Here is a 25715-nt window from a genome sequence, read left to right as displayed (position 1 = left end):
CAGGGAGCATGATTGCCACAATCCCTTCTCCTCCCATCTCCTTCCCTTCAGGATTTTGGCGATGCATGCACATGTGTATGATGTGTTTTTCAAGCTGCCAGTCTGGATGCAAATTGCTATGGACCATGTAGGATGTGGCTGCTTTAACACCAGACAATTAAGAGCTTTTTGAAAGTTTTTTTTTCTTTTTTTTAAATAAAAAAAATAAATAAATGCTCGGCAAAGGGCATCAACATGCACATGTAAACACAAGAAATAGTTGAAACACCTTTTAATTATTATTATTATTATTTCAACATCATAGAATTCTAATAAAAACAGCATTTATACATTTAAAGATTTTAGCTTTCTGGTGCTAGCAAGTGAAGGTTAAGGCGCTGGACCCCTACATGGCCAGACTTGGTGGCTTGGAAATCACACCAGGTACATATACTTTCATTGCCAAAATCCCAGTAGAATGAAGGTGAGGGATTATAGCATGGCCATCCCCCACGTGGTGATTTCTCACTTTTTCTCTTTTCTTTCTTTCTTTTTAGTGAGCACACACACACTATGGCAAAAAACTAAAAAAATAAAAATAAATAACTATCTTGTGACTTTATTACTACTTAAAGTAGAACCAAATGTTCTATGGTAAATTTTTAGTGTTTTATTACTATAAGAATTGAATTCTATTTTTTTAAATTCCTTTACCAATTTCCTGTGGACATAAACCAACCTCCCCCCACACACACATTCCTCTTTTTCTTAACAGATGATGGAAAGGTGCATCAGAATCGGGTCCTGCAGGGTTTAAAGTCTTTTAAAAGTGAGTAAATTATAATGCACTGGAGTTTTTGTCTGAAATCTTTAGGTTTTGCATGATAAGAATTTTAGTACTGTCTCCTTTTTTCTATTTTTATTTATTTTTCTTCTTTTAATGTGCTATGCTTTGCATAGAAATTATTTATTTACCTTCATAGTATGATATTCTTTAAATTTTCCAAATTTTGCTTTCAAAGACATAATTGGTAACTAGATATACACAACAAAATTAAAATGGAAGATTGGTTTCACTTTACTATATTTAGAAAAGTATTCTCCTACAGACACATTTAATTTGGTTGTGTAGGCAATAAAATTAATACTTTATACTGTGCATTAGGAATATGAGAAGTATTAAATGAGCAGGATCCAGGTCCAGTTGCCATTAAGCCAAATAACCTTCTTAAGAACATCTTTATTATGTTGATTTTAAGAAAACATGTTTCAATTCCATTGTTACTATTAACTTTCTATGTAGTCTTGGAAAAGTCAAATGGAAATCATAGTCTTTTTATAAGGAATGACAATAATAATATAAAGATGCAAATTGATTTTTATTGTTGTATCTTTTGTTGTAATAGTTATACTCATTAAAGACATATAATGTGTTTTTTATGTTTTATTGAGTCACCATCATATTATTTTTCTCTTTCTTAAGGAGGAAAGGTTTACATCAACAAGCTGAGCCCTCTCCTGGAAAAAATGGGTATCAAGCTCACTGAAAAAGAACTTGTACAGTTGAAAGAAAACCTACCTGTTGATGGTATGAATAATAGATAACATTGTCAGTCCCTAGAGGCAATTTTCCCATGACTTATAGCTGAGAATTTTTAAAGCTAGATTACTTGCTGACAAGATAACTGTTTAAAATCTTAGGGTTCCCTAACGTTAGAAATAAGGCATATATGCCATATATAACTTCGGTCATTCAACATTGTCTTAAAGCTTGCTACTTCAACTGAGAAAATTAAATGAAATAATGTTGAAAAAAAGAAATATTACCTTGGAATTCAGATTATACGGTTGTGTATATAGGAAACCTAGAAAACCAACTAAAGAAATCTATTAAACTTATTGAATCTTGGGGACCAGCAGATGACAGAATGGTTATGTTGCTGGACTCCCACATAATTGACTGAAGTTTGAGTCCTGGACCTCATGGTGTAAACTCACACTAGGTGCATGTGCATGCATGTACAAGATCCCAGGAGGAGAATGGAGGAGAAGGGATTGCAGAATAGCCATTCCCCCCTGGGGTGGGGGGTGGTGGTGTTGTGTCTTGCTTTCTGTCTCTCTGTCTCTCTGTCTTTCCAGCAAGTGCATGTGCCCTATAGCAAAAATCTCTCTCTCTCAAAAAAAAAAAAAAAATGTTATTGAGTCTGTGCTACCCCATGACATGGTGGTTAAGGCAACTGGATCCCACATGACCAACTGTGCAGTTCAAGTGCCCAACTTGGTGCCTTGAGAAGCACACTGGGTGCATTTGGGGATACCCAAAATTCTTGGGTGTCCAAAGAAGGGAGATAAAAGAAAAGAGATTGTGGTGTTACTCTTCTCCATGTGGGGGTGCTTTTTCATGTCCCCTGCCCCATCTCTTTGTCTTTTTTCTGGTGAGCACATGTACTCTCTAGCAATTTTTTTAAAAAAATATTGAGTCTTAGCTAAACTAAGAAAAAAAAATACTCAAATAAGTAAAATCAAATGTAAAAGAGAAGAAATGACCACTGGCATTACAGAAATCAAAAGATAAAAGGTGACTACTGTGAACAATTATGTGCCAATAAATTGGACAAACTAGAAGAAATTGATAAATTTCTATGGAAAGTAGTATAGAGATCGTTCATAAAGTTAAAATTGAACTGCCATATAATTCAGCAGTTCTGCTCCTAGGCAGATATGCAAAGAAAAGGAAATCTGTATGTCATACAGATATCTGCATCTCAATGTTTATTACAGTACTGTTCACATTAGCCAAGGTATGGAAGCAATTTTAATGTCCATCAACTAATGAATGGATAAGGAAAATGTAGTGTGTATATATATACATATATACACAGAGATATATACATATATACACATATATGTGTGTGTATATATATATATATATATGTAGTGTGTGTGTGTGTCATACTATTCAGCCATTAAAAAGAATACAAGTCTATCATTTGAGTTAAATACATGAACCTGAAGGACATTATATTAAGTGAAATAAGCCAGACAGAGAAAGAGAAATAATGCATGTTCTCACTCAAATGTGGAAATTGAAAAGGACATCATTATAGAAGTAGAGAGTTGAAGGATGGCTACTAGAGACTGGGGAAGACATGAGAAATAGGGGATAAAGAAATGTTGATTAATGGAAACAAAATTACAGACAGCTAAGAGGAACATATCTAGTTGTATATAGTACAGAATTTTTGCATAGAAAAACACATCATGGAGGCTGCAGGTGGTGTGGTGGTTAAGGGCGCTGGACTCCCACATGGCCGACTGTGGTTTGAGTCCCAGACCTGGTGGCTTACTTTCTCACTTTCCCTCTATCTCTCCTTCTCACTCTGTCCCTCTCTGGTGAAATTAAGATAAATAAATAAAGTTAAATAAAATGATTCTTTAAGAAAAGAAAAAGTCATGATTTTTCTGACAACCCAATAGTTAACAACAGTTTACTATTTATGTCATAGTAACATAAAAAAGAATTTTGAATGTTCCCAACACAAAGTAATAACAAGTAGTTAAGATGATGAATAGGGAGACTAGCGGGAAGTATGGTTGTTAAGGTGCTGGACTCCCATATGGCCAACTGTGGTTTGAGTCTTGGACCTGGCAGCTTGCTTTCGCTCTCTCTCTGGTGAGCACAAGTGCCCTATAGCAAATTAAAAGACAAATAAAGTAATAAATAAAATTTAATAAACAATTATTTTTAAAAAGTAGATGATAGATAGGGCTGGAGGTGGCATGATGTTTAGAACACTGGACTTCCATATGGCTGACCACAGTCTGACTTCCTGACTTGCTTTTTTGACTTGCTTTCTCATTTTCTATTTCCCTCTCTCATCTCTCTGGTGAGCATGTGTGCCCTGTAGCAAATTAAAAAATAATAATAATGATAAACCAAATAAAAAAGATGATATACTAATTTCTATGATTTAATCTTTACACATTATATTCTTATGCTGAAAAATCACACATTGTTTATGTACAATTATTATGTGTTGATTAAAAAGTAGTGATAAAATTCAAATTAAAGAAAAATGAAATCAAATGCTAGTTGGTCCATATAATTTCTGAACTTGTAACTTCATCTACATAACCCAGTGGGTAAAAGCTAAACTTCTTAAAATATCTTACAAGTTCCTCAATGATTTGAGCCCACCCTGCCTCTCCTGTATATTTGTACATCACATACATTGCGCCTGGATTTTTTTCCCACATTCCTCAGCCTCTCTTCTGTATGAAAGACTTCCTATCCGCTTCAGTTTCTTCCAGTTGTATTCTAATATTTTAACTGCCTCAGGCATTTCATGCTCCAGAATGTGTTCACTTAACAGCCTATGTTGCATTAGTGGCTGTTGTCTGAGTGCTTTGGCAATACCTGAAGGGTTACAGACAGCTGACTGATACCAATGAGTCCAAAAACCTGGAAAGAATATGTTAAATTCAAATATAGAGATCAGTTAAGTCCTTGAAATCTGGATATTTAGTTGTTTGGGGAAAATTCTGTCAATGGAATTTTTCTGGAATTTTCCTCCAATATATACTCTTCATACATGTTTTCCTGAACTCGTGACATTGACAGCATATCTCACCTGGCTCTTTTCTTCACAGCTAATGGAAAAGTTGATCTGAATAAGGTGATGGATAGAGTAAAAGATATTACGGGTGAGTGATAAATTAATACAAATATTCTAATTTTTTACACTAATGTATTTTTTCTGCATGCATTAAGTGCTATGCTAATTCTATTATTTTACTTTCTATTTTTAAAATGTTTTTATATCCAATGAATAGCCCAGAAGTTGTAGTATTTTCTGATGTGGTTTTCATTAACTTCATTTTTCTCGTTCTTCATTAACTTCATTTTTCTTATTTTAAGACACCAAAAATCTTACAATAAGAGGTCAAATGAATCTTTGAAAAGACCCTCATAATTACTTAAAAGAAAGATGTTAGGGGTACCAGCAGTTGGCATAATGGATATGTCGCTGGACTCCCATGTAGTCGACCATGCTTTGAGTCTCAGACCTTGTGGCTTAAACTCCTGCCGGTGTGTGTGCATTCATGCCTAGGATCCTGAGAGGAGAATGGAGGAGAAGGAATTGTAGCGTGGCCATTCCCGCTGGGGGGTGATTTCTCGCTTTCTGTCTCTGTCTTTCTGACGAGTGCACACATGCCCTGTAGCAAAAACCTCTCCAAAAAAGAAATTAGGTTCCACATGTTGATAGAATTATTAAGATAAGCCATTTACAATTTACTAATTAAAAAGAGAGATATATAATACCTATTTCTTGTTGCCTCTATGAGTATGTTAGTGGAATTCTTCAAGAAACAGCTACCAAAGCAGGATTAAACATATAAAGACAATATTAAGGGAAATAATTTGTGTAACAGAAACTAGAGAGGGAGCCGAGAGATGCCAGGAAGCTGTCAAAACTATAAGTCTAACCTCACTTGAAGGGAAAGGGAGCGAAGGCTGAGTGGAAGCCTCCTAAACTGCCATGTAATCTAGAAAGGTTTAAGGGCGGTCTGGCAAGTCCTTCAAGGAATCCTCTGGCAAAGTCAGGCATCCCGTATCTCCAAGGAACATATTTCTCTGTATTTCTGTTGCACTCAGTCACTGTCCAAGAGAAATCTGGGGAGAGCATGGCCTTGGTGCAAATGCAGGGATGAATTTCCAAACAGCACTTGGGGCCCTTGGTCATTCATGTTGTCTATATCTAGAGGTCTTACAGACACGTTCTTGGGACCACTGACAAATTATGAAAACAAATTGTTTTGTGCATGACGTTATCTCTATGTATTGACAGTTGTTCAGGACTCAGTAGCCATTACATTCCCCAGCCCATATACATATTATATAGATAAATTAGTTTTCTTGTTTTTTTTGCAATCATTTGACTGTATTTAAATTCCAAGTAGGTCTTTACTTTAATATTTTTATTAAGGAGGACAGGTTGATATCGAGGACATTAAAACTGTTCTAAAAAACATGGGAATAGAACTTGAAGAGAAGGAATTTTTGGAACTGGTGAAAAATCTGCTATTCGATGGTAAGCATTTCAAATACCCCTGTGACTAAACAGAGCTTTTACACTTCCCTGTCTGTGAGAACCTCTAAGACTTATCTCCATTTCCTAAGCATCAGAAAATAAAAAGTCCATCACAAAAACCAACAACAAAAATTAGAATGTCCACTTATACCTGAAGTGCATCCCTATATATATATATATATATATATATATACAACTTGACTATTAGCCATTCCCCTTATGATTATGATTTAAGGGTAATTTTTTTTAAAGTTAATCTAAGATTTGTGGGAAAAGGAAAAGAGTTGATAATTTAGAAGTAAATAAATTTGAGATTTAGGGAGAAAAAAATGCATGCATGATATAGAGTGGGTGATGTGCTAAATTTCCCCAAATTTTCTCCCAAATTTTATTATGAGAGAAATTTCTAAAATAATTTCTAAAAAGTCAGTTTTTCTGAGTATTCTAGTAATTATCCACATTTCCCCTTCCTTGAGTTCTTTCTTTTTTTTTTTTTTTTTTTTTTTTTTTTTTTTTTTTTTTTTTACAGATAATGGCAAGATCTTTCAAAACAGGTTGCTAGAAGGTGTGAAAGCTCTAAAAGGTGAGTGGAAAGCATAAGAATGCAGATGAATATAGGATTCTCATAGTTATACTGTTTTCAAGATATTAAATTAGTAAATACTGTACTGCCTTGTATTCAAGGGGTCTTCAAAATTTCATGGAAAATATATAATTGAAAAAATTACACATGGATTTCAGAATTTTTTGCACTAAAATAAGTTCTTTTTCTAATTTTATAGGTTCTCATTTATATTTATTCATTGTACATTTTAATGGCATAAAATATGGTTTTTCAAAGCATGCATGAAGTGCATGATAATCAGATCAAGAATATTGCCATATATATCATTTTCAACAAAGAAACACTTTTTCTTGAGTTCTTCCCATCTACCACCCACACTTCATCCTCTTCCCTTACAGTCTCTGAATCTACACATGTTCTTTCTACTGTTATTCTTTGAATCTTTCGGTTTCTACCACAGAGTGCATTCAATATATATTGAGTGGGGACATACAATGTTTGTATTTCATAGTCTGACTGATTTCACTTTGTATTAAATCTTCTGTATTTGTTCACTTTGTATTAAATGAGAGAAGCTCACTGTTCTTTATGGCTGAGTAGCATTCCATTGTGTATATGTACCACTGTTTTTTTTAATCCAGTCATCAGTTTCGGGCACTTAGGTTAATTCCATGTCTTAGCTATTGTGAATTATACTGGAGTAAACATGGATGCATATAATGTTACATGCAGTAAACAAGCAATGTCTTTTCAGCTGAGTGATTTACTGTCCTTTGGGTAAATACCAAGGAGTGGGATTATTGGATCACATGAAAACTCATACTTTTATTCCACCTTTCCATGAACTTTTTGTAAATGTATGCTTCCACTGAAGATCACCCTTTACTTTAACAGATTATCTTCCATTTTTTGCATAGAATAAAGTTCTCAACTTTCTCAAGATTTTCTAAAATTTTCAATAAAAGAAATACAATTCAAAATTTACATAACAAAAAGTGACAGAAAGGATTAGAAGCGATGCAGGAAATTTAATCAGCTGTGGAAAAAAGCTAAACTGGGAATTCAGTCATCAGACGTCAAACTCAGCCTCGTAGCATGGTGGTTAAAGAAAGTCAGATCCCACATGATCAACTGTTATTTGAATTCATGCTTCAGTGGCTTGAAAAACACTGGATGTGTTTGCTGCCTGCCCCAAATCCTGACAGAATGGAGAAATGGAGAAGGGATTGCAGTGTGACCTTTCCCCAGTGGAGAGTGCTTTCTCCCTCTCCCTCTAATTTTCACTCTTCCTCTTTCTCTCTCTCTCTCTGTCTTTGTCTCTCACTAGGGAGCATATATGACCTCCAGGAAGAAAGAGAGAGAGAGAGAGACAGGGGAGGAGAGAGAGAGAGAGGAATATCAACCTCATATTGACCAGAAATAAAGAATGTTTTCCTCCACAACTATTATAGAATTCCCTTAGCACTTATACAGTGCTATTGAAATTTTAAACTTTGCATTGCATGAACTAATCCCTAAAACTAGTCTCAAGGAAAATTACCTTAATTCTAGATTCATATTTTACTTTCTTTATAGGCATAAAGCCTCTGTCTCTTTAGTAAAATCGACAGTTTTATAACTAAGAGTAAATTTCAAATGTCTCCCCATAAAAAAATGATAGATAAGCAAGATAATGGATGTGTTAATAAGCTTGATCTTATCATTATATAGTGTGTGTGTGTGTGTGTGTGTGTGTGTGTGTGTAAACATTGGAACTCACAAATATATATAATTATGATTTGTCAATTAAAAATAATACTAACTTTTAAAATAATAAAATAAAAATGATATTTTCTTTGCATTTTAGAGCATTATTAATCCTGGTAGACAATGAGGGGAAGTCTGAATATTCTTTACAGAATAAATGACATGCTCAAAATTTCTGAGCTCTGATATAAAATTCACGAAATTCACAAAAGGGTAATGTCTACAAAATATTTAAAAACCTATCTTTTGGAGTTTTGTAATTTTCTTCGTGGATTATCCTTCCTTAGGTGTGAAGGTCAACATCAACAACTTGAACACTGTACTGGATACTATGGGAATCAAGCTCAAGGATAAGGAACTTAAGGATCTGACTCAAAATCTCCCTGGTGGTGGTAAGCAAGTTTCTCAGAAACTGTAGTTATGCTGGGAGAGTTTAGGTGTATGAACAACTGGCAATAAAAGTCCTGGAGTAAGAAAGGGATTTTAGGAACGATGACCTAACCTAACATAATCAAGAAGCAATAGTATAGGCAAAGCATGTAAGCAGCCAGCTAAAAATATTAACAGTAAACATTGCACTCAGAGCCAACAGGTAGCGTGGTGATTAAAGCGCTAGACTCCCACATGGCCAACCACAGTTTGAGTCCCAGACCTGGTGGCTTGAAAAATCACATTGAGCACTTATGTGTGTGTACACAAAATTCCAGCAGGAAAAAGGAGGAGAAGGGATTGTGGTATGGCCATCTCCCTTGGGGGTTGATGGCTTACTTTCCCTTTCACTGTCTGTTTCTCTCTCCAGCAAGTACACACACCCTATGGCAAAAACATTAAAAAAAAAAAAAAGCAACAACAACAAAAAATTACACTTTCTATGTATCTTTTATATTTGCTACCCATATTGTGGTCAGTAGTGGACAGTCAGTCTTTAATATTTTGAATAGAAAATGTCCAAGTTCTCAAGATAATGGTACTTCCAAATTCCTTCCATCACTAACATATAGTAGGGAGGTGTTATAAAAGTAAAGTAAAATTTACATTATTGAAATAGTTTTTTTACACTAAGCTTTTCTTTTTAACATGAAGGAAGGCAATAAAATTGAATAGAAGAATAGCATAGAAATATTATTCAGTAAATATTTCTTAATATAGATGACATTTAGGATAGTACCTGCTACATGTTTTGTGAGTCTTTTTTATTTCAGTGTGACTCTGATCTTTTTCCACAGTTGGTAGGAAGATTTCTCTAGAAACACTGATGAATAAAGTAAAACCTTTTACAGGTGAGTAAGAAATTGCTGTAAATCTGTTATTTCAATTTTATATATTAAATTTAGTTTTTCTGTAGTATTTTAGTATCTGACTAAATCCTAATGTTTTATCATGAAATACATCTAAGGCTGCTAAGACTTACATAAACTTATAAAGACTTTTCAATAGGAAGCAAGACTGTAATTTGAAATCTTAAAATCTCTGTCCGTTATGCCAATATGCTTCACTTCGCAAAGGTTTAAATAAGCATAATCTAAAAACACATAAAATGGCATGGTTCAGCTTAGAAATGATCAAGATAGTATTCATTGAAATCATCAAATAATTATCACCAAGTAAGTATGTTTGAAGGATAATTTAAGAATCTTTACTATCTTAATTCACTAATCAAATTTCATTCTAAAAGTTGTCTTTACCAACCTTAGGAAGAGCTCTCTTTATATTAAGCCTGTACATAAAACATACCCAGTGACTCTACAGTTGATTCTTCAGGTTGAAAACTGGGGTGTCATGAACTTGCATAAAGTATATTTTATGACTTGAGATGATATGATAGTACCTAACATTCATATGTCTACCATCCCCCCTTTTGACAGGAGAGAAAGTTGATTCCAGAGATCTGAAAAATGTCCTGAGGAACCTGGGGATTGAGCTCACAGATAAAGAACAAGAGAAGCTGTTGAAAACGTTACCAACTGATGGTGAGTCATTAAAGAGATTCACGGAAACTTTCACCAAATCTCATTTTTTAAAAAAATTGTGTAGGTCTATGTAAAAATCAACTCTGTTTCTGTTTAATTTTTCTCTAAAATGCAGAAAGAAGAAAAAAAAAGTTTAAAAAAAAATCTAGGTATGGGACGAGCAGATGATGTAATGGTTATGTTGCTAGACTCTCACTTAATTGACCATGATTCGAGTCCCAGACCTAGTGGCTTAAAACATGTCAGGCACATGTGTGTGCATGCCCAAGATCCCAAGGGGAGAATGAAAGAGAAGGGATTGCAGCATGGTCATCCCCCCTGGGGGATGATTTCTTGCTTGCCATCTCTGTCTGTCTGTCTAGCAAATGCATGTGCCTTATAGCAAAAATCTCTCTCTTTAAAAAAAAAAAAAAAAATCTAGGGCCAGTCTTGTGGCTTAGTGATTTAGGAATCCAGATCCCACTAAATTGTTCAAATCCTGGCCCCTGTGGTTTAAAAAACATGCTGGAAGTCTCTATGGACAAGCTCATATGCATGCTTGCCCAAGATCCCAATGGGATGGAGAAATGGAAGAGAAGGGATTGTAGCATGACCACATTCCATTGAGGGGTGCTTTCTCCCTCTCCCTCTCACTCAATCTCTGTTTCTCTCTGGCAAGCACACATACTCTCTGGTAAATAAAAACAAATAGAAATTGAGATCTAAGTTATATAGCAACCTTGTAATTGTCATTTAAAATGTATATAATTAATATCTCAAATTAGGGAACTCTTCAAACAAAATGACACTAGCATGTTATTCATGGGGCCAATAATTTGCTTATATCACAGCAAGAAAAAAAAAAGAGAGAAAGAAACATGAATGGTAAAAAAATAAATAAATAAATAAAGTTAGGAAGCAAAAATAAAAATAAAGTAAACTGGGGCCAACAGGTAACATAATAGTTAAGGTGCTGGACTCCCACATGGTTAACAGCAGTTCGAGTTCCTGACGTAGCAGCTTGAAACTTAGGCCAGGCGCACGTGTGTGCCCAGAATCTCGAGAGGAGAATGGAGGAGAAAGGATTGCAGTGTGACCATTCCCTCAGGGAGCGATTTCTCACTTTGTCTTCCTCTGTCTCTCTGACAAGCATACGTGCCCTATAGCAAAAATCTAAATAAATAGAAGCTATACTTACATAGACTCCCTCAGATACTACAGTAGAAAAGTTTGTCACAGTGTGAACAATTCTATTCGCTACCTTCACTGTATTAAGTGAATCAAAATAAAAATTAGACATAGCTCTTCTTACTGAGTTTTCCCTGGGGCCAGCCAGACAGTGGTTCAGCAGCATAATCTAAAAACACATAAAATGGCATGGTTCAGCTTAGAAATGATCAAGATAGTATTCATTGAAATCATCAAATAATTATCACCAAGTAAGTATGTTTGAAGGATAATTTAAGAATCTTTACTATCTTAATTCACTAATCAAATTTCATTCTAAAAGTTGTCTTTACCAACCTTAGGAAGAGCTCTCTTTATATTAAGCCTGTACATAAAACATACCCAGTGACTCTACAGTTGATTCTTCAGGTTGAAAACTGGGGTGTCATGAACTTGCATAAAGTATATTTTATGACTTGAGATGATATGATAGTACCTAACATTCATATGTCTACCATCCCCCCTTTTGACAGGAGAGAAAGTTGATTCCAGAGATCTGAAAAATGTCCTGAGGAACCTGGGGATTGAGCTCACAGATAAAGAACAAGAGAAGCTGTTGAAAACGTTACCAACTGATGGTGAGTCATTAAAGAGATTCACGGAAACTTTCACCAAATCTCATTTTTTAAAAAAATTGTGTAGGTCTATGTAAAAATCAACTCTGTTTCTGTTTAATTTTTCTCTAAAATGCAGAAAGAAGAAAAAAAAAGTTTAAAAAAAAATCTAGGTATGGGACGAGCAGATGATGTAATGGTTATGTTGCTAGACTCTCACTTAATCTTAATTGACCATGATTCGAGTCCCAGACCTAGTGGCTTAAAACATGTCAGGCACATGTGTGTGCATGCCCAAGATCCCAAGGGGAGAATGAAAGAGAAGGGATTGCAGCATGGTCATCCCCCCTGGGGGATGATTTCTTGCTTGCCATCTCTGTCTGTCTGTCTAGCAAATGCATGTGCCTTATAGCAAAAATCTCTCTCTTTAAAAAAAAAAAAAAAAATCTAGGGCCAGTCTTGTGGCTTAGTGATTTAGGAATCCAGATCCCACTAAATTGTTCAAATCCTGGCCCCTGTGGTTTAAAAAACATGCTGGAAGTCTCTATGGACAAGCTCATATGCATGCTTGCCCAAGATCCCAATGGGATGGAGAAATGGAAGAGAAGGGATTGTAGCATGACCACATTCCATTGAGGGGTGCTTTCTCCCTCTCCCTCTCACTCAATCTCTGTTTCTCTCTGGCAAGCACACATACTCTCTGGTAAATAAAAACAAATAGAAATTGAGATCTAAGTTATATAGCAACCTTGTAATTGTCATTTAAAATGTATATAATTAATATCTCAAATTAGGGAACTCTTCAAACAAAATGACACTAGCATGTTATTCATGGGGCCAATAATTTGCTTATATCACAGCAAGAAAAAAAAAAGAGAGAAAGAAACATGAATGGTAAAAAAATAAATAAATAAATAAAGTTAGGAAGCAAAAATAAAAATAAAGTAAACTGGGGCCAACAGGTAACATAATAGTTAAGGTGCTGGACTCCCACATGGTTAACAGCAGTTCGAGTTCCTGACGTAGCAGCTTGAAACTTAGGCCAGGCGCACGTGTGTGCCCAGAATCTCGAGAGGAGAATGGAGGAGAAAGGATTGCAGTGTGACCATTCCCTCAGGGAGCGATTTCTCACTTTGTCTTCCTCTGTCTCTCTGACAAGCATACGTGCCCTATAGCAAAAATCTAAATAAATAGAAGCTATACTTACATAGACTCCCTCAGATACTACAGTAGAAAAGTTTGTCACAGTGTGAACAATTCTATTCGCTACCTTCACTGTATTAAGTGAATCAAAATAAAAATTAGACATAGCTCTTCTTACTGAGTTTTCCCTGGGGCCAGCCAGACAGTGGCGCAGCAGTAAAGCACAGCACTATGTGAGGTAGTTCAAGTCTTGCAATCTCCCTGAATACTCCAGGTACATGCTTGCCCATGATCCAGGGTTAGCTGAAGGATGGGGTGGATTGGGGTGAAGACCCTGTTGGGGGTTCTCTCTCTCTCTCTCCTCTCTTTTGCTCATGGAATAAATAAACTTTTTAAAATGTTTCTGAAATTACTTAATTGATGCCATTTTTGTGATCTCATGTTGGTTTCATGATTAAATGAATTATGCTTTTTCTTATAGATGCTGGAAAAGTATATCACAATAGATTGTTGAAGGGTGTGAAGTCTCTTAAGGGTAAGTAAATAACCCAATTAAAAAGTATATTTGGGGCCAGCAGGTGGCAAGGTGGTTAAGGCAGCTGGACTCCTTCATTACTGACCATGGTTCGAGTCTTAGACCTGCCAGCTTGCTTTGCTTGCTTTCTCATTTTCTTTCTCTCTCTGGTCAGCTTCAAAAAAATAAAATAAAATAAAATAATGACAATGAATAAAATTAAGTGAAAAAAGAGAGTATATTGTCCAGCATTCTCCAACTTTATACTATTCAATTCTAATGCTAGCTCTTTACTTCAATATAATTTCTTATTTTTTACTTTCAGTCTATCTACATTTTAACTGATAACAGTATATATTTTATCTTGTGGAAAGTTCCATATACTCCTGCTTTTTTTGTTATTTTTGTAACTTTGTACTCTCCCCACTTCCCATCACTTCATTAAGAAAAGATTGAATTTTGGGACCAGCAGTTAGCATAATGGCTATGTCGCTGGACTCCCATGTAGTCAACCATGGTTCGAGTCCCGGACCCGGTGGCTTAAAATTCATGCCGGGTGCGTGTGCGTGCATGCCCAAGATCCCAAGAGGAGAATGGAGGAGAAGGGATTTCGGTGTGGCCATCCCCCCCCTGGGGGGTGATTTCTCGCTTTCTATCTCTCTGTCTCTCTCTGTCTGTCTGGTGAGTGCACACACCCTATAGCAAAAACCTCTCCAGAAAAAAAAAAGAAAAGATTCAATTTTAACTATTTTGTTGACTTTATATACTTAGACAAACTGTTTGTGGTTTCAGCTTTGGGGAAAATGGTAATTATACAAAGATATAAAATATGCCTTCTTTTTTGTCTTCCTTTATTTTCTAATAATAATTTTATTATAATTTTTAATTTATATATAATATTTGTCTTATTTTAATCAAATTATAGTCATTGTGTTAGAGTTCACAGAAGCAGAATTATTGTGAGGAAAATGGAATAAGGGACCTATTATAAGAATTACGGGAACCAGCAGTTAGCATAATGGCTATGTTGCTGGACTCCCACATAGTCGACCGCGGTTCACATCCCGGACCCGGTGGCTTAAAATTCACGCCAGGCGCATGTGCGTGCATGCCCAAGATCCCAAGAGGAGAATGGAGGAGAAGGGATTGCGGCGTGACCATCCCCTCTGGGGGGTGATTTCTCGCTTTCTAGCTCTATGTCTCTCTCTGTCTATCTGGCAAGCGCATGCGCCCTATAGTGAAAACCTCTCAAAAAAAAAAAAATTAGATTTATGCTGTTGTGAGAGCTGGTGAAGAACTCTTTGAAAGCTGCTATCTCTGCTTCCGGTGATAGTCCTGAAGTCCTGAAATTACTATAGTCGGTGCAGCAGCAGTCAGAAAGAAAAGTTGGACATGAAAGAATTGGACAAGGACAAACTAGAACCCATGAGGACAAATTGGACTTGGTTCTATCTTGCTTCCTCCACACAAAAGAATATGAATGAACTACAAGTGAAACCGGCACCTTTCCCTCTGAAGATGTACATACACCTAGCCCAAGACTCAGAGAATCTAAAGAGGAAATGTGGCAAAAGCCGAAGGATCTGTAGGCGTTCCTTCCATGCCATGATAACAAGATGAGTCATCAGACTAAGTGCAATGTTATGAACTGTGATGGCACCTGGAGCCCTGTATTACCCTTCAGAGTATAACAGCTGCTTTACTTGTGCCTTCCAAAGCTGGTACAAATTTTTCTGTAGCCAGCCAGAACTCTACAGGGAAAGAATTTATATAAATGTAATCCAATTAGCTAATCTGAGACAGTAAAAATCCACCATCATCTATCCTTTGGCAACTTGGCACTTATATGTACCTTTTGAACCCTTCTTATCAATCAGATAAAAACAATAACATCTCTCTTACAATAAAAACTATGCTAGCTTCTTCCTCAGAAGGTGTTACAAAATCCAAGATAGCCTTTTATCTCTCTCTAGTTTATATTCATTCCTTTCCTAACTGAGTCACATTCCTCCTTGACATCCAGTAATTTAAGTGACATAAGTCTATGGACTTATGTATATGGTAAAGGGATGAGCGATGAAAGAAAAAAAATAAAAGAATTGGTTAAAATACTCACAAATATATTTATATCAAATAAAATGCAAATTGTCCTAAGTATTACAGTACTTGTACAGTCCTTTGGCAGCTGCTTATGGGTTGTGCCTAGTACTTGGACCTTTCTTGTACCACTGCCAATTTCATATTACCTTTGTCCTCACCCGGCACTTCGGCTGCTCCTAGCTCCTTGTCTGATGGATGATCCTGAAGGATATTTTATAAATTTTATCCATGAACTATAAGGGTCATTAAAGTCCTGTTTGTATTGTATTGGGTTATTTAATTTTTGATTAGCTTCACTCACAGGACAAGAGAATATTAAAAGATTCTCTAGATAACAGATTTATCTGTTTATCTCTATTATGTAATAGACACGCAACTTTCTCTTGATGGTCAGGATCAATCACCCCAACTTGTAAAGTCATTTCTTTTTTTTACTTGTTAATTTGTGGAGTGCAAAGTATCTCAGATCCACATTTTTTCTTCCTCAGTCAACCTGCTGTAAGAAATCCATGAAATCTTGTGCAGGTTGAGGGAAAGGAGGCAATTTAGGAAGAGGAGTGGGCAAAAGCAACAGACTCCTTGTTCATGCCTTTTACTTGTGATTTTAGGATCTGCTTAATACCACTTCCATCTGATTGTAGATGGTTCTATTCATGCCCAATTTTATGGCGTGGTGGGTCAGATAATACCCACTTGATCATGAGAAGCTCAATTTGCATGGTAATTGAATGACCAATAGCCAAATATTCAGTTTCCTTAGTATTAAATTATAAGACAGAACTTTTTCTCAAAAATAAAATAGTTATTTGCAGAGGATGGCATATCTATTCAAAACCCTAAAAATCTTTATAGGGATTCACATACAGGATTTTCCCAAAACCTCTAGATAGCATCTCTGTCAACTTAAAATAATTATCTTAAATTGTTCTGGACCACAGGACTTTGGAAACTTCACCAAAGTGGCAGGCCCTTGAATTTTTGTGGGCTTTATTTTCTACCTTCTAACATGCTTGTATCTTCACAACTTGTGTAGAAAAATGACCACTTCCTGCTCATCGAGTTCAATCAGAATTTCATCATCGGTGTATAGGGTTGTCAGAAAGGTCACAGCATGTTTTTGCATGGAAGAACATAGGAAAATATACGTCATTCTGATGACCCACTAAGAATCAGGCATAATGTCATGTAGAATGAAAAGGCAATTAAAAGCCACATGACTCTATTAAGACCTAGGACTGCTACGCTGATAGATCTTCTGACATAGTACAGTGAGGGTAGATGACTAGCCCTCCCACTGAAATAAAGCTTCTTTGGTTTGTGCTGATAAGTGTGGAGGACAGAAGCATTCACTATGTTAATAGCTATGTATCAGGTGTCAAGGAAATGTTGATTTTCATCAGTATCAAAATTACATCTGAAATAGAAGCTGCAATTGGAGTGACCACCTAATTAAGTTTGCAATAATCAACTGTCATTCTCCAAGATCTGTCTTCTGTGCAGGCCAAATAGACAAATTGAACGGGTATATGATAGAAGTCTCTACTCTGGCATCTTTTAAATTCTTAATGATGGTTCTAGTTTCTCCTGCCCCTCCAAAAAATGTGGTGTCATTTTGACTTACAATTTTATTAAGTGACAATTTTCCTGTATTTTTCGTACCATAATTGCACTTACTCCACAGGTAAGGGAACCCATGAAGGAATTCTACCAGTTGTTCAGTATGTCTATTCCAACTTTGCATTTGGAGTGGGAGAAATAATCACAGGATTGGTTCAGTAATCTTCCAGATCTGTGTAATGAATAAGCTAAACTTTCATTGTAATGATCACCTTACTTCTATGAGACCACATTCTGAATGGTGAAATATGGTTGCGTTTTGGGTCTCCAAGAATTAGTCCAGTTAGGGTCAGTTTACGGTACTTCCCCAAGTCTAATTTGTACCTCCTGCTCTAATGCACATTATCCTAGTTAATGACTACAGATCTCATCTTCAGGGAGACCCTGCTTCCCTTCCACAAAGGGACTCTAGCCCTTGTGAACTGGCTCAAAGTCGGGCAATAAATTGAGGGGCTATGGCTCTATTTCTTTGTTATTCAGTTCATATTTCTGTTCACCAGACCAAGAGGATTTTTTTAAGCTATTCATCTGTTTCAGCTCTAAGGATACCATGATCATTTAGTCACTGCCAGATATCTCTCTGAGTGAAACCATTCTGATTACTGCTTTAACTTTATGGTAGCCACGTTCATCTTGTCTCTGGCAATTAAGTGCCACCACTTGATCCCTGCCAATTCAAGATTCCATTATCAACAGTAAATCCAAAGAACTTAATTCAGTAGCAGCATTAACTATTTTAAATGTGACTAATTCAAATAGAGACGTGCTTCAAGTGTAAATTACACACTAGATTTCAAAGACCTAGCACGAAAATATGTAAAATAGTTAATTAATTTTATATGGATTATGTTTAAATGATAATTAGATATATAGAATTAAAATATACCATGAAAATTTATTTCACCTATATTTATTTTTTAATATGACTACTAAAAATTTTAAAACTATATATGTGACTCAAAACAATGGAGCACATTTCAGGTGCTCAGGAACCATATATGGATACTGGCTAATTGCATTAGCTAGCACAATGATAGGGGAAGACATGTGAAAGCATAGAGAGATCAGAATTCTGGAATAGATTTATCATGTAAGACCTATTAACCCACCTTCTAACTATGGTCCTTGGAAAGGTCTAGAGCAGGGTTGTAAATGTGGCTTTGTGAGCCATACAGTCTTTGTAGCGACTTCTCTACTCTGCTACTCTTGCACAAAAGCAGTTATATTTCTATTGAACAGCATTGCTACATAGTATACCAAGAAAGTTTGGGAATTTCAACTTTATTTAGTATGGGCTACTTTGGGATCCAAATTTCAGTCAAAAGCAAATTGGCATAGCCATTTCTAGCCACTTGAACTAACACAACTAATCATAATATCTGTTTATAATACCTACATCATCAAATTCAGCACAGTACAACATTGTATTTTTTTCTACCCAATCCATCACTCAGGATTCATTATGTCAGTAAATTGACAACAATCTTACAACTCTTTTGGAGTATCCTGTAGTTTCTTACAAGTCACACTTTGTACCTTATTACCTGGGGCCCTGCTGTAAACAAGTCTGATTTTGGGTCTAGAAATAATAGAAGGTTACTAGGGTGGATCTTGAAGAGCAGTGGTCCCCTGAAAGACCTCCTTCAGGGAGGCCATTACATGTTTTTGAGGCAACAGTAATGGGGGAAGAGAGGTTATTTCTGCTAACACAAGAAGCTTGGCAGAATTTAGAGGTTCATGTCCCCAGTTTCATCAGAATCTGCTGCCCATATGTAGCCATCCCAAATTTCAGGGTACCAGAGAACCTAACAGCTTAGAAATTCAATTTGAATTAAAATTCAGAATTAAACTTTGCATTTAGTTTTTGGAAATTTCATACTATACCTACAGGAAATAAGGGTTTCTTTAAGACTGATCTTGGAAGCCTTTTGAGTCCCTTACCCAGATTTTAACCTAGGAATTGTGGGACCTGGAGAAGTCTGTGAGAATTGTTGCCTCTGTGTATAGTGATAAGCCAGAAGTCACTGGCAATCAGCACAGCCAGGCATTGGGAAAGAAAACCAGACATGAAGTGGACAAGAGTGTGGAGAAACTGGAATCCCCCAAAACAAACTGAGAACTTCATGTATTTCTCCCCACTTCCAACTCCAATGACGGGGTGACCCACAGAAGAAACTGTCATCCTTTGCCATGGAGATGCACACATGGTCGACCCAGGACTCAGAGAAGCCAAAGGAAGAAACTGGAATGAGATTAGAAGAGCTACGAGCCTAGCTGCCCCAAACTAACAAAGCTGAACTAGTAGAGAGGCAATGGCATGAGCAAACTGTGATGGCAGCTGGCAACCTGCATCAGTTGGAGTGCAGTGGCTGCTGCTTCACTCTGCCTTCCAAATTTCATTCAAGTTTCTCCATGTTGAACTCTGCCTCAAAATTATACAGGAAAGGCTATTCTTGAAAATGTAGTTTTGACTTTTAGATGGAGTACAAACCACCACAGTCTTTAAAGATACTAATAATAATACTACTCATGCAGAATTTTGATATATTACACTTTTTTTTTTCATGTTCCTACATTGTATCTTTTTTAAGGGGGGAAGATTCATGTAAATAACCTGGACCATATTCTTGCAAAATTGGGAATTGAGCTCACAGAAGAGGAACTTGCAAAACTGTCAAAAAATCTGCAAGTTGATGGTAGGTTTACATCCTCGGGATATCTTATCTTTCCCTTATATCTGATACATTTTTAAAAATAGACTTCATTGGTGACAGATACACATTAGCAAATTTGGAGAAGAGATCATATTACAGTACAACTAAATCTTGAGTCTTCATTACAATTCGGTTCCCAGTATTCCAAGAACTGCTGAGGATGCTGTTAAGACTCTCATAGATCTAGACTAGTAAGAAAATATGGGAATGTGAAAAACTACAAAGGAGCCAACAGGCCCATTCTTCTGTCCATTCCCCTGTCAATTGAAGTCTTCACCATAAAATGAATTCCAAGATTCTTATCATAGTGTACAGGACCTTAAAACTCCATCCAAGTCCCTGGGATCATACCTTCTCTTTTTTTCTTCCTCAAGCCATGTTGAACTACTTGTAGTTTCACATACATAGTATGATGTCCCTAGATTTTTCTCTTTCCTCAGCCTCTCCTTATGAAGTCTTTTGTATCCCTCTATATCTCTGATCAATGCTTCCATCCCTTTCTATTGGCCCTTACTAATACATCAGCATAGTTCATACTGCAGGAAGCAATCTTAGAACAAACCAGACTAGTTTAGTGCTCAGCTGTGTGGTTATCAGAATACCTCTCCAACCCCAGTGGTATCTTCAATTATGGTTTACAGTGGCTTGCAAAATCACTATGGAGAATACACTTTTGCTAACCCAGGTTCTAAGATATAAAGGACCTCCCTTTTAATGGAAATAATCTTAATTCCTTGAAATGCAGGACTCTAATGAGGAAGATAAAATTAAGATATAAAAATTTGTATTAAATTTTCCCACAAAAAATGTGTCATATATTTATTTACTTAGCTTATAATATTATCTTCATTGAGACTTTTCTTGCAGCTAATGGAAAGGTTGATCTGAAAGACGTTATGGATAGAGTAAAAGCTATTACAGGTAAGAGAAACTATGACTGCTTTGGCACTAACAGTAATTGTATTTACCATAAACCCTTAGTTGCCACTTTAAAAAAAAATTACCTCTTAATTTTTGAAATGTTTAAAACCAACAAGCAGCATTTCACTTGTTTCCTGGTATTTTTAAAGTGTATATATGATGTTTTTTTTCTTTTAAGAACAGCCAACTCTATATTAGTGAAGTAATAGGTGGAGTAAAGCTTTGACAAAGATCCCAGATAACATAAAGATGAGAGTAACAGGTGTTACATTTGCTGATACAATTATTTAAGTAAGTCATTAAAAATATTCCAATTGAACAGAGAGATTTATGTGGATTTCACAGAATGCAGTTACCTTGCAACTGTCATTATGGGTGTGCCTTCATTTATTAGCATGTAAAGATCAAATCCTTTTCTGTGAATATCATAGTCACTGTTCTTGTAGAGGTCTCACTAACCTCTGCTCTTGATTCAGGACCTTATCATGCTATAAATTTGGTTGTTGGAAAAGTCATTATACATTTTTGCATAGAAAAATATTTCACGACTTTTCTATCAACTCAATAGCTATAGGTTATTTTTCCCTATTTGGAATCATTAAATAAACTTTTAAATTCATATGTGCAATGATGTCTATCTTTTTTAAGGAGGGGAAATTGATGCCAGAGATGTGAAAACTATTTTGAGAAACATGGGAATAGAAATGACAGATGAAGAATGCTTGGAACTGGTGAATAACCTGCCTTTTAATGGTAAGCATTTCAAATACAGATGTGATCCTAAATGGTTCTTAGTCTTTTATGTTTTATCTGAAAATTTTTGAAACTCTCTCCATTTCTTAAGATTGAAAAAATTAAAACCCTTCTCTATATAACTGAAATGTTCATTTATACCTGAGAGCAATTTCTATGTATGCAGTTTTAACTTTTAATTTGGGAATAAGCATCCCCATTATTTTAAGTTATGCCAACAATGGAAGAAATTTCAAAGGTTACCGTTACCATTTAGACACCCATAGGTGATTGTTGGAGGTAAAAAAAAAAAAAAAAAGGGACAAGAGTAATGTTAAATTAGAAGGTAACACAAGAGGTAGACTTACACACACACACACACACACGCACACACACGCAGAGAAAGAGTAGAGTTGTGAATGTTGTACAGTACATTATATGCTATAGCCTTACCATTTCATAAATTTCTGTCATATTCGCTCATATATTATTTTAATGGGAGAAATTTCTAGGGAAAATCATGAAAATCTCAGCTTTACTAAAGTAATTTTAACAATAGTGACATCATTTTTTTAATGACCTGAATTTTGCCCCTTTTTATAGATGATAACAAGGTCTTTAAGAACAGATTACTGGAAGATGTAACATCTCTCAAAGGTGAGTGAGAATATAATAATGATACAAATGAATATAAGATTCATTTTATACTGTTTCCAAGATACTATATTTGTACATGTTATCTCAAATTTATATTTTTTTAAAGCCCAATCTTTAGCAGATAAATCTTCTCTGTTCTGTCTTGGAAAAAAATTCCTGTACTCTATTGTGATTTTTCCAACTTTTAAAGAAAGGAAATAATGAATTTCAATTTGAATGGCAAAAAATTACAAAAATAATTGGCAGTGATTCCAGGAATTTAATCAGCAGCAGATAAAAATTGAACTGGGAATTCGGAATTTGGTTATTAAAAGTCAATCCATTGGGGCCAGTAGGTGGCGTGGTGGTTAAAGGCAATAGATTCCCACATGACCAACTGTGGTTCAAGTCCTAGATCTGGTAGCTTGCTTTCTCTCTCTCTCTCTCTCTCTCTCTCTCTCTCTCTCTCTCTCTCACTGTCTGCTCAAACTGGAAAAAAATTAAATAAAAATTTTTTAAAAAATCAATTCATATGTTGTTCAGAAGTTAAGTGTTTGCTTCCAGAACCTGAATTCCATGCCATTTGAAATTTTGTGTTGTGTAGGCTAATCCCAAGCCATGTCTCAAGAGAAGTAACCTTAATTATAATTTCAAAATTGACCTCTGAGTAGTTAAAAATATTTGGCCTCTGTGCTAAAAATGTTGATTGTTAATTGATAGATTTTTTTTTTTTTACTTTAGCTAGCCTTGTTAAGCTAAGGTTAGTAGACTTTGAGGAGATCCTTGAAGAGGCTTCAGTGAGTAGATAACCTCTCTGAAATAGTACACAAACTTAGTAAGTAATGATATTCTGTCCAAGAAATTCAAAGTGAAGTGTGTGTATCAAGAAAGTTTAATGACTTTTTTTGGAGTTTTATTGTTTTTTATGTACTATTCCTTTTCTTAAGGTGGAAAAGTCAATGTCAACAATCTGGACACCATTCTGGACAATCTAGGAATCAAACTTGCAGAGAAGGAACTAAAAGATCTGACTCAAAACATACATGTTGGTGGTGAGCATGTTACCAGATACCATATATCTTTGTTCATTTTGTGCCACTTTAGTATAAAACCACTGACTTAGTAATTTATACAGAAGACTAACATAGTTTTTCACAATTCTTGAACTTGGGAAGTCTGAGATCAGGATGCAGGCATTTAAAGAGGGCCTCTTGCTATGTTATCACTGGCAAAAGGTAGAAGGACAAAGATGCAAAGGGGAGAATTTGCCTTTTATAAGGACAGAGCCCTCATGGCTTAATTAACCTCTAATGGTCCTACCTGCTACTACTGTTCCAATGGCAATTAAATTTAACATGAATTGGAACCAGCAAGTGGCAGAGTGGTTTAAGGCACTGGACTCCCATATGGTCACCTATGGTTCAAGTCCTGGACCTGGCAGCTTGAAAATTATGCCAAGTATATGTGGGTGCATGCCCAAAATCTGAAGAGGATGATAGAAGATAAGGAATTGCAGCAGGGGCATCTACCCTGTGGGGTTATTTCTTACTTTCCCCCTCTCTTTCTCTTTCTTGCTCTCTGTGTCTCTCCAGTGAGTGTGAGCACACACACTCTATGGCAAAAACCTAAAAATGAAAAATTTTAACATGAGTTTTGGAGGAGAAAAACCTTCAAATCCTAACACAATATTTAGCCTGAGGAGAGTTCAGTTAAGAAAACCTTTGAGTAAAAATAAGGGAAGAAATGTTCTTTTCATAGGCAGATAGAAAGGCCCATTAACAGCAGTGTTATGGTGCTACATAATGTCAGTGACCAAAACAGAACAAATTTCATTTAAGCATATGAGCAGCTAATTAACAAAGTCAAAATTAAAACATTGCTTTTTTGCTACATGTGACTTTTATGCTCTTGACAAGTGCCATCATTAGTGATAGAGTCTTCCAAATATTGAATACGAGAATGTGGACTCTTGATATAAATCCACTGCTGAACTGCTGCTTCTAACTAGCAGATACATTTGAGATATTATAGGCCAGAAATTGTATCATTGCAATTCTTTTCATTTTTATTTAATTTCATTTTAAATTTTTTCTTAAAATATTGTAAAATTATTTTTAATTTGTGTATTTTTGTCATTTTAATCAACATATAATAATTGTAGATACTTTTGGGGTACAATGTGGTTTTTCACTACCTGAATATATGATTATGCAAACAGCAATAAATGTATCTAGCTTCTCAAACATTTATCATTACTTTTTTGTTGTGAACATTAGAAATTCTCTTTTCTATTTTGAAATATTTATTGAGTCATCACCAACTATAGATATTCTACTGTGCTAGAATACTCCAGAATGCATTCCACTTGCCTACTTAAAATTTTCTATCTGCTGACCAAGTTCTCCCTGTCTTGCTCTTCCCCTTCCCAGCTTCTGATACCTGTTATTCCACTCTCTACTTCTATGTAATCAAATCTTTTCACTTCTCTGAGGAAAAAAATAAGTATGTGTATATATATATATATATATATACATATATATATATATATATATATAGAGTGTACAACATATTGTTTTGAATTGTGTATACATTGTAGAATGGCTGAACTAGCTAATTAACATAGGTTTGACCTCACATACTTATTGTTTGTGGTGAGAACACTTAAAAATTCTACTTTCAGCAAATTTTAAAGAATATAATAGTTATTAACTATAGTAGCTATGTTGTACAATAAATGGATCTCTTGAACCCATTCCTCCTATCTAATTGAAATTGTATATCCTTTGGCCAACATCTTCCAAACCCTCCCCTTTTCCCTAATAACAATAGTTCTACTTTTACTTATATGAGCTCAATTTTTTACACTCCACATATGAGTGAGATCATGTAATATTTCAATTTTTATCCCTGGCTTATTTCACATTACATAATGCCCTCAAAGATGATCCATGTGGTTGCAAATGACAGTATTTCCTTCCTTTTTTAAGGCTGACTAGTAGTACATTGTGTGTTACATAACACATTTTCTTTGTCCATTAATCTTTTGATGCACATATAGATTAATTCCATATCTTTACTATTTTGAGTAACATTGTAGTGAACATGGGAGTGCAGATATCTCTTCAACATTACTGGTTTTATTCTCTGGATATATCCAGTAGGAGGATTGTTGGATCATATGATAATTGTATTTTTAGCTTTTTCAGGAACTTCATACTGTTTTCCA

At 35.5% G+C, this 25715-nt stretch overlaps 2 protein-coding genes across 2 annotated transcripts in view; both read left to right on the top strand.

The window, feature by feature from the left end:
• The window catches only part of LOC102485237 (uncharacterized), a 134260-nt gene extending 125460 nt beyond the window's left edge, over nucleotides 1-8800 (top strand). The window contains exons 44-49 of the mRNA XM_027775988.1: nucleotides 755-808; nucleotides 1463-1567; nucleotides 4630-4683; nucleotides 5967-6071; nucleotides 6601-6654; nucleotides 8670-8800. Coding sequence (XP_027631789.1) covers nucleotides 755-808; nucleotides 1463-1567; nucleotides 4630-4683; nucleotides 5967-6071; nucleotides 6601-6654; nucleotides 8670-8800 — 503 coding nt within the window. The remainder of the gene's footprint in view (nucleotides 1-754; nucleotides 809-1462; nucleotides 1568-4629; nucleotides 4684-5966; nucleotides 6072-6600; nucleotides 6655-8669) is intronic.
• A 2924-nt stretch (nucleotides 8801-11724) lies between these two features.
• The window catches only part of LOC114009794 (EF-hand calcium-binding domain-containing protein 13-like), a 66596-nt gene continuing 52605 nt past the window's right edge, over nucleotides 11725-25715 (top strand). Inside the window, exons 1-8 of the mRNA XM_027775987.1 lie at nucleotides 11725-11736; nucleotides 11992-12136; nucleotides 13737-13790; nucleotides 20078-20182; nucleotides 21068-21121; nucleotides 21770-21874; nucleotides 22457-22510; nucleotides 23437-23541. Coding sequence (XP_027631788.1) covers nucleotides 11725-11736; nucleotides 11992-12136; nucleotides 13737-13790; nucleotides 20078-20182; nucleotides 21068-21121; nucleotides 21770-21874; nucleotides 22457-22510; nucleotides 23437-23541 — 634 coding nt within the window. The remainder of the gene's footprint in view (nucleotides 11737-11991; nucleotides 12137-13736; nucleotides 13791-20077; nucleotides 20183-21067; nucleotides 21122-21769; nucleotides 21875-22456; nucleotides 22511-23436; nucleotides 23542-25715) is intronic.

This window comes from Tupaia chinensis, unplaced genomic scaffold (genome assembly GCF_000334495.1).
Source record: "Tupaia chinensis unplaced genomic scaffold, TupChi_1.0 Scaffold000624_1, whole genome shotgun sequence".
Lineage (NCBI taxonomy): Eukaryota > Metazoa > Chordata > Mammalia > Scandentia > Tupaiidae > Tupaia > Tupaia belangeri.
Note: the sequence above shows the minus strand (reverse complement) of the source record. Positions and strands in the feature narration are given on the sequence as shown.